We start from the raw sequence: 12,480 nt of genomic DNA on the forward strand, positions 1-12,480 counted from the left end.
ATTTTAAGAGTCAGAAGAAAAGAATAATAGCCTTTTCAAAATGACATAGCAGAAGACATACATATTAATGTGGCTTTTCTTAGGAAGAAAATAAAGGAACAAAACTCTTTTCTGCTTTCATTAGTAAGTACCTTGGCAGTTCTTACTGCCAGAAATCAAGAAATTTTTCCTCTGAATGAAAGATTTCTCCTGCTAAAAAGAGTATAGAATTCTTTAAGAAACAGTGAATAGAATGATAGTAACCAGAGGCAGGGAAGGGTGTTGTGGAGGGAGAGGATGAAGAGTGGCTGGTTAATGGGTAAAAAAATACAGGTAAATAGAAGGAATAAGATCTAGTGTTTGATAGCACAATAGGGCAACTGTAGTTAACAGTAATTTACTGTATATTTTTAAATAGCTACAAAAGAAGGTTTGGAATGTTTCCAACATAAAGAAATGATAAATGTTTGAGATCATGGACATCCCAATTACCCAAATTTGATCATTACACATTGTATGCTTGTATCAAAGTATTACACGTACCTAATACATATATACAACTATTATATATCCATAAAAATTAAAAATAAATTTTAAAAAGAAGAAATGCCTAAAGAATAATCTGGCTCTTTCTTTGGTAGAGAACTAGGAAGAAGAGAAGCAGAGGGAAAGTTGGATGAACTGGTGAACAAATGCTTATGCTCTCAGATTAGATTTCATTCGTGTACTTCAACCAAAACATCAAATCATAACAAACTGAATGCAGAAGCAGAGATGAGAATTCATCTCATTCTGTTAATCGGGACATTAAAGAGATTTGCAAAAATGCAAAACAGTGCCATTCTCACTAAGTTTTGTTTTGTTTTGTTTTGGGAAGTATACAGTTGAAATTCTTTATAGGTTTCGATGTATAGATTCAACCAAATGTGATAAAAAATATTTGAAAAAAATGTTAAAGAATAGGATATAACACTTATTTACATAGTATTTACATTATAGTAGTATTATATGTAATTAGAGATTTGTGTATAACCTATGCACATTCTCCTATTACATATAATCTAGAGGTTATGTGTAATAGGAAAATACCCTGCCGTTTTAAGTAAGGGGCTTTGAACATCAGCATTATCAAGGTGTCTTGGAGCCAATTTTCTGCACATACAGAGAAACCACTGCAGTTATTTTTCCTAAAAATTGTTATTTATGATATATAGATTTATTATTTTTGAATAAATTAATACATTTTAGATTTTTCTCAGTCTTTCTAATGTGATATCATATCTAATATCAGTAGATATGGTCCAACAATTGAAAGTTCTTTGGGGTCTTCGATAATCTGTTTGATTGTAAAGGAGTTCCTCAAAAAGCTTGAGACCTGCTGTGGTAGGGTCATTTAGAGAGGAATTGAAGTTTTGGTTCCTAGCATTTTTCTTACTGTTCCTTCTCTATCAAGCAACTTAAAAGAGCTTTCATTTCTTAGTCATCACTTTGTCATCTTACTCTCCCTGCTTCCTTTCTTATTTCTTTCAATAAATGTCCCTGAAGGATTGGGTAGTATTTCATAGTTCAGTTACTTGGGAAGCATACTATTCATATAAACTAATTGTACAATATGCCTTTTCTGTTCCTTTAATAATGTTGGTAAATGAAACCTTTGCCAGATGCCATCTTTTCCTTCACTGGATTGTGATTTTTTTTGACATCTATAATTATGCATCAAGTTGTCCCCAGTAGGGGATCCCTCATTTCCTTGCGGACATGTCCTCATTACTACAAGCAGTATTGAAGCAGGACTAAAGATGTAGGCATTCTTTATGATAGGTCTGATGAATATATTCTTGTTTCAGAAGAGTATTTAGAAGGGCTGCTTTTTGTAATGTCAGAGTATTAAAAAAATTTTTTTTAATGTTTCTTATCTGTGGCCTCTCTGCTAATAACCTCTTATGAGCTCTGACCACATAGCATTTTGTAGTTTTCTAAATTTTGATCCATATTTAGGATTATTTACAAGTTCTAGTGTTGTCACTACAAAAGTTCCTTTATTATATTCTGTCTTAAGTTTCAGAACTTACATAGTTTTTTTTTTTTTTTTTTCATTTATCTTGCTTACATGAACTCTATGATGTGGCATTCAGATCAGTCACACATAGACAACTCTCTGAAGTATATATTAAGTGGCAGAAACACTCCCAGCTTCTCAAGGATAGTGATTTTAGTTTTCAGGAGCCTATCATGGCTCTACGCACAGTCATTTTGGAGATCCTGATGGAAAAGGAAATAGAGAACTCACAAAGAGAATGTATTAAGGAGATTCTCACCAAACACCTTGTAGAACTCTCTATACTGTCCAGAACGTTCAAGAACACTCAGGTAAATATAATTTAAAACTATGTCATCTTACCTCTTGACCTTCCTTTTATTATTTAAAAAACAGAAAGCCTGAATGAAAAAGAAATGTCATTAAGAGATAGTGATCTCTATTAATATATAGTAAAGACAGTTGTTTAAGAGTTCCCATTTTGGAATTAGATCTGACTTTACGCCTTGGGCAAGTTACTTAATCTTTTCTCAGCCTCAATTTCCTGGTTATAAAATGAGAAGATACCTAACATACTATATTGATAACAATTTGGTGATTTTATATACTGTGTGTATAGACACACAGATACACATACATATATATATAGAGAGAGAGAGAGACGGACAGATAGGCATACGGGGGGTTGGGGAAATATCATGCAGACAGAGAGGTACTTAAGATAGCCCCTGACAAGTAGTTAAGTCCTCAATGAATGGTAGTTACTGCTTTCATTATTATTATTATTGATGGTGGTAGTAGTAATAGTAGAAGTATTTATTCCCATATGTCATTTTCATTTCAGCTCCCTGAAAGGGCAATATTTCAAATTAAACAGTATAATCCAGTTAGCTGTGGAGTCTCTGAGTGGCAGCTGGAAGAAGCACAAGTATTCTGGGCAAAAAAGGAGCAGAGTCTTGCCCTGAGTATTCTCAAGCAAATGATCAAGAAGTTGGATGCCAGCTGTGCAGCGGTTTGTTTTTTTATTGGCTGGATTAGTGTTTTACTCTTATTTAAAAAACACAAATGTGCTTTAAAATAGTTTTAATAACAATTTTATTAGAGCCTTGAAATTACTAATTTATGAACAAGATATTGTAAAACTAGTCTTGAAAATTAATTTGTAAAAGAAGTTTAGAAACGTTTTCCTATATATAACAATTCTATTAGTTCGTCATGTGGTAGATTCATTTAATGCATCCCAGTATTAAGCCTTTAACTTCCTACAGAATTCAAGAAAGGTATGTGGGAAATGAATGAAATAGCTATTCTGAATTTGAAATGGCAAGTGAAAAAAGGGAAGAGGAAATGAATGAGAGAACTAAATTAGAAAATAAAAGCAAGTTGGGACAGTTAGGTTGTCAATCCAAATGCTTTGAAAATATCACATCTAATATTTTACCTAACATTACCTGTTAGTTTTTGCAAACTTATGTTGCTACTTCAGCTATAAACCCAGCATACACACTGGATAAACTAGAGACATTGGTGTCCCCAACGTTTGTCTACAGTGGTGTCCCACAGACATGTTCCTGCTTAGTGAATATCAGCTTACTGTGCTTTATTTTTTATTTATTTATTTATATTTGAGACGGAGTCTTGCTCTGTCACCCAGGCTGGAATGCAGTGGCATGACCTCGGCTCACTGCAACTTCCACCTCCCTGGTTCAAGTAATTCCCCTGCCTCAGCCTCCTGAGTAAGTGGGATTACAGGTACACGCCACCATGCCCAGCTAATTTTTTCGTATTTTTAGTAGAGATGGGGTTTCACCACGTTGGCCAGACTGGTCTGAACTCCTGAGCTCAGGCAGTCTACCCGCCTTGGCCTCCCAGAGTGCTGGGATTACAGACATGAGCCACCACACCTGGCCTTTACTGTACTCTTTGATGTTGGGCACTCATTGTATAGCATCTTCTGTTATTAGAGAAATCATTATACCAAAGCACTGAATGCCAATATGATATGTGTAAATATTGCTTAATAGTATTTGCCCTGAAGTATGTGCTGTCTGGAGTTACCCAACTTCCTCGTACCTCAGTTTTCTAATCCGCAAATTGGGGGTAATAACAGTACTTATTTAATAGGATTCTTGTGAGAATTAAATGAGTTAATATATATAAAGCCTTTACAAAGTGTTGGGCATATGTAAGTACTCAATAAATGTGACTTGCTCCAATAATGGCAATAATAATAATAAAGAGAGGATGATCGTTTCCTACATGGGATTATTAAAGTAGTTGTATGGCAAAAGCAGATGAGGAAAAACTTTTTTTTCTCCCACCTACCGAGGAAAAACATTTTTAACCTGCTTTTTTCCCCTTACATGAAGGACAGTTGGGTACAGTCATGGTAATGTATTTTAAGATTTTGCCTTTCTTGTACAGAACAATCCCAGCCTAAAACTTATATACACAGAATGTCTAAGGGTTTGTGGCAACTGGTTAGCAGAAACTTGCTTAGAAAATCCTGCGGTCATCATGCAGACCTATCTAGAAAAGGTAAGATTTTTGGAGCAACCTTTAAGATAAGTTACTTAGCATGAATATGCTTCATCTTTTCATCAAGATCAATATATTTCAAAAGCAAATAAAAGTATGGTTTTATTTTTCTATATATTATTACTGTTGTAGCTCTGTATAGTCTCTAGAGTGGAGTGAAACAGAAATGAAGCAGCTGATTTGGAAAGTAGGCCCAAGTATAGTATCTCTTCTTCCTCCTTACTGCCTTCACTACCAGCTATCCTTTCAGCAGGTTGTTTCTGATAATTTCTTCATTTATTCATATACAAAAATAACTGATTCAGGAGTAGGCAAGTCAGCCTTTGCTCTTCATTAGCCCAGCCACCCACAAGTAAAGGCTTCCGTACACTAGCCCCCTTTGACTTTCCTGTTTCTCCCTCATTCCTTTAGCTTCACTAATTTTGGAAATAGTTACCTCACTAAATAAGTGTAACATGAAACACATGATGTGATTGTCTTTATTTATTTTTTACTTTTTATTTTTTTTGAGATGAAGTCTTGCTCTGTCGCCCTGCTGGAGTACAGTGGCGCAATCTTGACTCACTGCATCCTCCACCTCCCAGGTTCAAGTGATTCTCCTGCCTCAGCTTCCCAAGTAGCTGGGACTATAGGAGTGTGCCACCACACCCGGCTAATTTTTTGTATTTTTAGTAGAGACGGAGTTTCTCCATGTTGGCCAGGCTGGTCTCGAACTCCTGACCTCAAGTGATCCACCCTCCTTGGCCTCCCAAAGTGCTGGCATTACAGGTGTGAGCCACCACACCCAGCCTGATTGTCTTTAAATTTTATAAAGTTATTTGTTTTTGCAGAGTTCTTTACGAGTATTAGCTGTTTGGGTTATTTCTACACTGTCAAAGTTGTTTTGAAAAGTCAAGAAAATACTACAGTTCAGGGCTGTCCAATCTTTTGGCTTCCCTGGGCCACATTGCAAAAAGAATTGCCTTAGGCCACACATAAAATACGCTAATGTTAATGATAGCTAATGAGCTTTAAAAAAAATCACAAAAGAAATCTCATAATGTTTTAAGAAAATGTACGAATTTGTGTTAGGCCACATGCGGCCCATGGGCCACGGCTTGGAGAAGCTTGCAATAGTTCATATAATTTAGCTAGCTTTTACATGTATATAAGTTAAACTTTAGTGTATTACCTTAATACGAGTGATTCTTTAGATGTATTTAGTATTTGTAAATATAATTTAAATTGGTTGTGTTTTCTTGAAGGCAGTAGAAGTTGCTGGAAATTATGATGGAGAAAGTAATGATGAGCTAAGAAATGGAAAAATGAAGGCATTTCTGTCATTAGCCCGGTTTTCAGATACGCAATACCAAAGAATTGAAAACTACATGAAATCATCAGAATTTGAAAACAAGCAAGCTCTCCTGAAAAGAGCCAAAGAGGAAGTAGGTCTCCTTAGGGAACATAAAATTCAGACAAACAGGTAACTAGGTTTCTACAAGTGACAATTTTATGTTCACCAGTTAACTGAGTGAATGTTTTTGCACAGAAAGAGTGACTTGGTCTTTTTATGTGATATAGTTGTGAGCACTAAAGGTTGGCTTAACTATATATAGATTATCTTGGTCTTCTGGGTTCTTTTCGTTTTTTGGTTTTTGGGGTTTTTTTTGAGACAAGGTCTCACTCTGTCACCCAGGCTGGAGTACAGTGGTGTGATCACTGTCCTCCAGCTCACTGCAGCTTCGACCTTCTGGGCTCAAATGATTCTTCCCATCAGCCCCACAAGTAGCTGGGGCTACAGGTGCACGCCATACCTGGCTAATTTTTGTATTTTTTGCAGAGATGGGGTTTTGCCATGTTGCCCCGGCTGGTCTCAAACTCCTGGGCTCAAATGATCTGCCCACCTTGGCCTCCCAAAGTGCTGGGATTATCGGTGTGAGGCATTGTGCCCTGTCTGCCTTGGTCCTACTGTAGTTAATCACAAATTAGTATGTAAGACATTGACATGTGTTATTTCGTAAATAATTCATGCTCTACTTCTAAGTTCATTGTGGAGAATATAGATATTAGCTTTCTGTTTTGCTTTTTTGGTTTGTTGGTATTGTAGTGGAAAAGGAGATAGATATTGAAATTAATTACAAAAGTTACCAATTTTGATGTAATTAAATCCCTTTATTTAAGCCTGTCTTGAATCTGTATATTTTAGTGTAAGTAGAGGTTTAAGTTAGCTAAATAGCTTGGGGAGAGTCCCCTTTGTCCTTCGATGCCTAGGTGTGTGAATTGCACAGTTAAGACAAAAGTAAGTTTATTTCCTTTATAATCCTTAGAAGTTTGCTTTTTTCCCTGGGATAAAAACCCAAATTTTTTCATTTATGTTGTATATCATGTGTGTGATTTTGTAGTTCTGTTAAAGTTTATGGCTTTTGTGTTTTACCTTAATTATTCTATGCAAGATACACAGTAAAGGTTCAGCGAGAGCTGGAGTTGGATGAACTTGCCCTGCGTGCACTGAAAGAGGATCGTAAACGCTTCTTATGTAAAGCAGTTGAAAATTACATCAACTGCTTATTAAGTGGAGAAGAACATGATATGTGGGTATTCCGACTTTGTTCCCTCTGGCTTGAAAATTCTGGAGTTTCTGAAGTCAATGGCATGATGAAGGCAAGTGTTATTCAGCCCAATATTCTACCCTGTGCTTGAAAAACTTAGACGTAAGCCCCTTGATAGCAGGGATTTTGTATACCTCTTTGTATTCCTAGCACTTCATCCAGTGCTCTATACATGAGTAGCATTTTGTAGTTTTCTAAACTTTGATCTGTATTTAGAATTATTTACAAGTTCTAGTCTTGTTTCTACAAAAGTTCCTTTGTATTATTATAATATTATATAAGCTGACGAGCTCTAAATGATGCAAGTTTGTGTGGAGGTGAGAGAATTTAGCTTGGTCCTATGTCTTTGCAGTTACCATAGGAGAGTGTCTAGAATGGGGAATTAGATTGGAGGATTTAGAAAGCAATTAAAGATGATGTGATCACAGGTGGGTTTTCCCCCTGCTGCAAAAATCTGGGATTTTTACAATAAATTACTTTTGTAAGTAGAGAAAATACATTTTTAAGAAAATGTCAAGACAGCAGTATTGTGTAAGTTTTTCTTTGGAAATGTTATAGTGATGACACTTAATATTAAATTTATGTTGACAAGATATATAGTTAGTCAATTTGAAGGTTAGAGATAAAATGTTTCTCCTGCAGTAAAAGAATAAGACTCATAATAGATACAATCCATCTCTGCTGTAGTATACACTAAATATTACTTTTGGCCTATGGGGAAAAGCAATTACTTCATTTTATTGTACACTGACTTCTCAGGAATCAAGATCACATTTGTCTTCCTTAAGATTTTTTGGAATATAAGCAGTACCAAGTATTCCAGTTCCGAAACCAGTTTAATTTAGGACCAAATATTTTGATTTACCAATGCATTAATCTAGAGTACCCATTAGAAAGACCTTCAGATAACATAAGAAATGAAGGAAAAAAATATAGTTAATGAAGTTTTGTTAACCACTTGCTTGTGCTAATAGAGGAGCACTGTCTTAAAATAATTTATTTGCTTAGATGTGAGAATATTTGAAATACCTTGTTTATTAATTTTGTGTCTTTTTTTTTAATGGTAGAGAGATGGAATGAAGATTCCATCATATAAATTTTTGCCTCTTATGTACCAACTGGCTGCTAGAATGGGGACCAAGATGATGGGAGGCCTAGGATTTCATGAAGTCCTCAATAATGTAAGTAAACCTGAAAATCAAACCACAATAATTATTTTCTGTTATTACTATATATTATATAAAGTATGTATACCATTCCCTCTAAGAAATGGAAATACAAAATGTTATATTTTGTCTCTTCTGACATCACATAAATTACTCATTTTCTCTAATTCCTCATAGGCCTCTGCCTCTTTCTCACACATGCAGACATACATGCTCTACCCACTGCAGTATCTAGACAGTAATACACATTTTAATGTTAACCAAAATGAAAAATACGGATTTTTTTTTGTCTATTTGCATAAATCTAATAGTTCTTAATTTTCTTACAGCTAATCTCTAGAATTTCAATGGATCACCCCCATCATACTTTATTTATTATACTGGCCTTAGCAAATGCAAACAGAGATGAATTTCTGACTAAACCAGAGGTAGCAAGAAGAAGTAGAATAACTAAAAATGCGCCTAAACAAAGCTCTCAGCTTGATGAGGTATTTGGATTAAACATATATACCTTTTAGAAGTGTGATATTCAGTTTTTCCTAGAATATTTATTTTTAAAATATTGTATTATTATGATGCCATCTAAAATTGGTTCAAGGCTGGCACGGTGGCTCACACCTGTAATCCCAGCACTTTGGGAGACTGAGGCGGGTCGATCACTTGAGGTCAGGAGTTCGAGACCATCCTGGCTGACAGATACGGCGAAACCCTGTCTACTAAAAATACAAAAATTAGCTAGGCATGATGGTGGGCACCTGTAATCCCAGCTACTCGGGAGGCTGAGACAGGAGAATAGCTTGAACTCGGGAGGCAGAGGTTGCGGTGAGCCAAGATTGCACCATTGCACTCCAGCCTGGGCAACAAGAGTGAAACTCTGTCTCTAATTAATTAATTAATTAATTAAAATTGGTTCAAAATTCCTTAATGTTTGTCAAAGCATAGGAGATACCAGTAGTATTTTACTTTTTTCCTCACAGCAGCTGGCAAAGGGAAACAATAGATTTTTGAAAGGCACCTAAGTCATTGATGAGAGTATGTATTTTTTATGTATTTCATTTATGACTGTTTTGTTTGTATCTGAGGAATTATAATCATTCCATTGTCTAGATTTGTGCATAAATTCTGGTTTTCTCTTTGTTTTTCTAACTCTGAGAAGTTTAAATGTTGGGTAGTTCCTTATGTAATGTTTTTTATTTGTTTTTTATTAATAGGATCGAACAGAGGCTGCAAACAGAATAATATGTACTATCAGAAGTAGGAGACCTCAGATGGTCAGAAGTGTTGAGGCACTTTGTGATGCTTATATTATATTAGCAAACTTAGATGCCACTCAGTGGAAGACTCAGAGAAGTATGTGTTTCAAAGAAGGAATATTACTTTCTTGCTATGTTACTCTCTGTAGAGATATATTAATTATAGAGCCTAATATGTAAATCAGTTTAAAATCACAAACATAATCCAAAAGCTTAATTTATATCTGATAGCTTCAACATTCCCTGGTTGCTTTTTCACTTAATATCTGTTGGTAGAACTGATAATAGGTGACTACACTAAATTAATTATTTGATTTCTTCTGATAATCTTCTGGCATACTTATTATGGAGAATTGCATAGAGGCAAGTCTATTCAAATAATTGAATAACTGAACATTTCTAGAGTCAAAAGTTTTTTTAAATGATGTGGTTACTAAAACTGTGCCCTGGGACTTAAAAACAAAAACCCTTTACTATTTCTTCCATAGGTGCTAAAATGCCATTATTTAATTATTATTCTTACTGTGTCGGTTCAGATAATTATAAGCTGCTATAATCTTTGGTTTTGTGACTAGTCTCTAAGTATGCTTCTAAGTATCTCCCCATACTTTAATAATTGCATTTTTTTTTCTATTCAGAATCATATCTTCAAGTTTTAAATTCTTATTACTTTAAAACATGTATGAGGCTTCACATATTGTTTCTCTAAGCAAACAAAGAGTATTGACATGTCTTTAGTTGCATTTAATAGTAATGTGACAGGAGTATGTTATCTATGTATTATGCAAACTATTACATAAGTATTTTAAGATGCTTAGTCTGGTTCCTCAGGTGGAATCTGGTCTAGTTACCCCTGTCAGGTAACCTGCAAATTTACTTAAAGCTACATTAGCCACTGTTGAGCTTTGACCCTGAGCTGCATAGTGGCCAAAGCCTAGAGTCTTCATTTCTCAATCACAGCCTGAACCACAGATTAGCAACAAGTTGGGGCCAGTGGTATCTGCTGACTATTCCTGCTTGACCTTCAATGTTCTTCCTCAGTTTGTCACTAAAATCTCTTCATTTTTCAATACAGAAGGCATAAATATTCCAGCAGACCAGCCAATTACTCAACTTAAGAATTTAGAAGATGTTGTTGTCCCTACTATGGAAATTAAGGTAATTTACAATTAACTCTTGATTTTTTTTTTAAACTAAATTTTTTTATTAGATTGAACCATTTGAAATAGTATTTTTATGTAAGTCAGAATTGGTTAAATATTGGCAAATTTCATGTGTTTCAACCTATAATTTCTCAGTATTATATTTCCTTTGCCCAAGCCCTAAAATACTCAAAAGCTTCTCTTGCTTTCTTTTCCATTCCCTTCAGTTCTACACCTCCCATCTTTCTTATGAAGGTCTGTAGACTGTTACTTTCATTGGCCAGAAGGAGAGTTTCTATGTGCTTATGCCAAGATTAATTTTTGACTTGGCAAGGAAGGTTCCAATTGTCATATATTGTTTTTAAAAATTCTATGTGCAATAAAATGTATTGGCTGTGATATATCACAGTATTAAGTAATATAGTACCTATTATTATAATATTAAGTTGACTTCATATGCATAATGCACTTAGCTCTGTTCTAATGTTCTTTCATTGCAAGAAATAATGGAAGTAATTTCATGTGGGCAGGGATATATGTAATAATAAGTGTTATAAGTTTAGAAAATGATCATCTTAAATACATTGTCTTTCTTTTCATTTTGCAGTTTAGTGCTTAGTATCTAGATACTTGATTTGAAATGTAGCTGTATCATTTGGATTGACTGCTATTTTTCTAGCTATATCAGCCAAGTGATTTAGCTGAATATTTCCTTAAAATGCCAGATTTAGCAGTTACAACCCAGAAAACTCCTACTCTTTTCCAAAATTTACTTTATGTTTTTGTGAGGAGTTATTTCTCAGATGACTTTACGTATATTAGTGAATCTTTAATTAAACAGTAGTTAAAGTTACAGGCAAGAGCCACCACACCCATCCTGTAGTTGCAGTTCTTAACCAGTATCACATTGTCATTTGTTCCTCTGTTTAATATTAAAATTGCCATTTATAATGTATTTTTCTTTAAGTGCAAATAGTGTATCTGACTTATTATCAATCATGTTTATGCTTTTATTAGGTGGACCACACAGGAGAATATGGAAATCTCGTGACTATACAGTCATTTAAAGCAGAATTTCGCTTAGCAGGAGGTGTAAATTTACCAAAAATAATAGATTGTGTAGGTTCTGATGGCAAGGAGAGGAGACAGCTTGTTAAGGTGAGCCATCCCTTCTCTGGCTTAGCCCTTAAGAGTTTTAATGATGAAAAATTTTAGTTGTTATCTTCTTTCTGCTTTATTTGGGTTTTTGTCTTTATTTTGAATAATTGCAAATGAGGAAGATTTGTAGAGTAGAAATTCATTACTTTCTAGAACCAGGCTTTTCTCCATTTTGTGTGTGTGTGTGTATGTGTGTCTCTGAAAGACCATCATTATATGGTTGATTCAAGTAAAAGAATACCATTAAGATGTACAGACATGTACAGTGAGCTTGCTTCTTGTGAAAAAAAAATACTTTGGTGTCTGTCTCTTATCTCCTTGAATAGTACAAGTTGACGTCCTTTGTGTCAGTATACTGGGTCTGGTACTGTTCCAAGCGCTATTTAATGTACCAAAAAGGGAGAGCATTCTTCCCTTACCATTTGCTCACGAGCTCTTTGGGTCCTACTGGGGAGTGGTTGAAAGACACAGTGCTGTTTTACTCAGGTGTTTGCAGTATGCCTTCCTATGGGGGACTTCCAGTTAATCTAATTACAGAAGTAGCTAGGGGAAACTTCTTTTTCTAAATCAGTGTAAATGTTGTAGCTTATTCTAAATGAAAGAATGGCAGTAGATCTT

The 12,480-nt window shown here is 34.9% G+C and overlaps 1 protein-coding gene across 3 annotated transcripts in view; it reads left to right on the forward strand.

The window, feature by feature from the left end:
* Positions 1–12,480, forward strand: part of ATM (ATM serine/threonine kinase) — a 135,494-nt gene that overhangs the window by 96,178 nt on the left and 26,836 nt on the right. For all 3 annotated transcript variants that reach the window (XM_033206747.1, XM_033206748.1, XM_033206749.1), the window contains 10 exons: positions 2,115–2,349; positions 2,862–3,029; positions 4,442–4,555; positions 5,800–6,017; positions 6,988–7,195; positions 8,211–8,324; positions 8,639–8,797; positions 9,521–9,659; positions 10,638–10,720; positions 11,722–11,862. In XM_033206747.1, the coding sequence (XP_033062638.1) occupies positions 2,115–2,349; positions 2,862–3,029; positions 4,442–4,555; positions 5,800–6,017; positions 6,988–7,195; positions 8,211–8,324; positions 8,639–8,797; positions 9,521–9,659; positions 10,638–10,720; positions 11,722–11,862 (1,579 nt within the window). The remainder of the gene's footprint in view (positions 1–2,114; positions 2,350–2,861; positions 3,030–4,441; positions 4,556–5,799; positions 6,018–6,987; positions 7,196–8,210; positions 8,325–8,638; positions 8,798–9,520; positions 9,660–10,637; positions 10,721–11,721; positions 11,863–12,480) is intronic.

Source organism: Trachypithecus francoisi, unplaced genomic scaffold (genome assembly GCF_009764315.1).
Source record: "Trachypithecus francoisi isolate TF-2019V2 unplaced genomic scaffold, Tfra_2.0 Lachesis_group8, whole genome shotgun sequence".
Lineage (NCBI taxonomy): Eukaryota > Metazoa > Chordata > Mammalia > Primates > Cercopithecidae > Trachypithecus > Trachypithecus francoisi.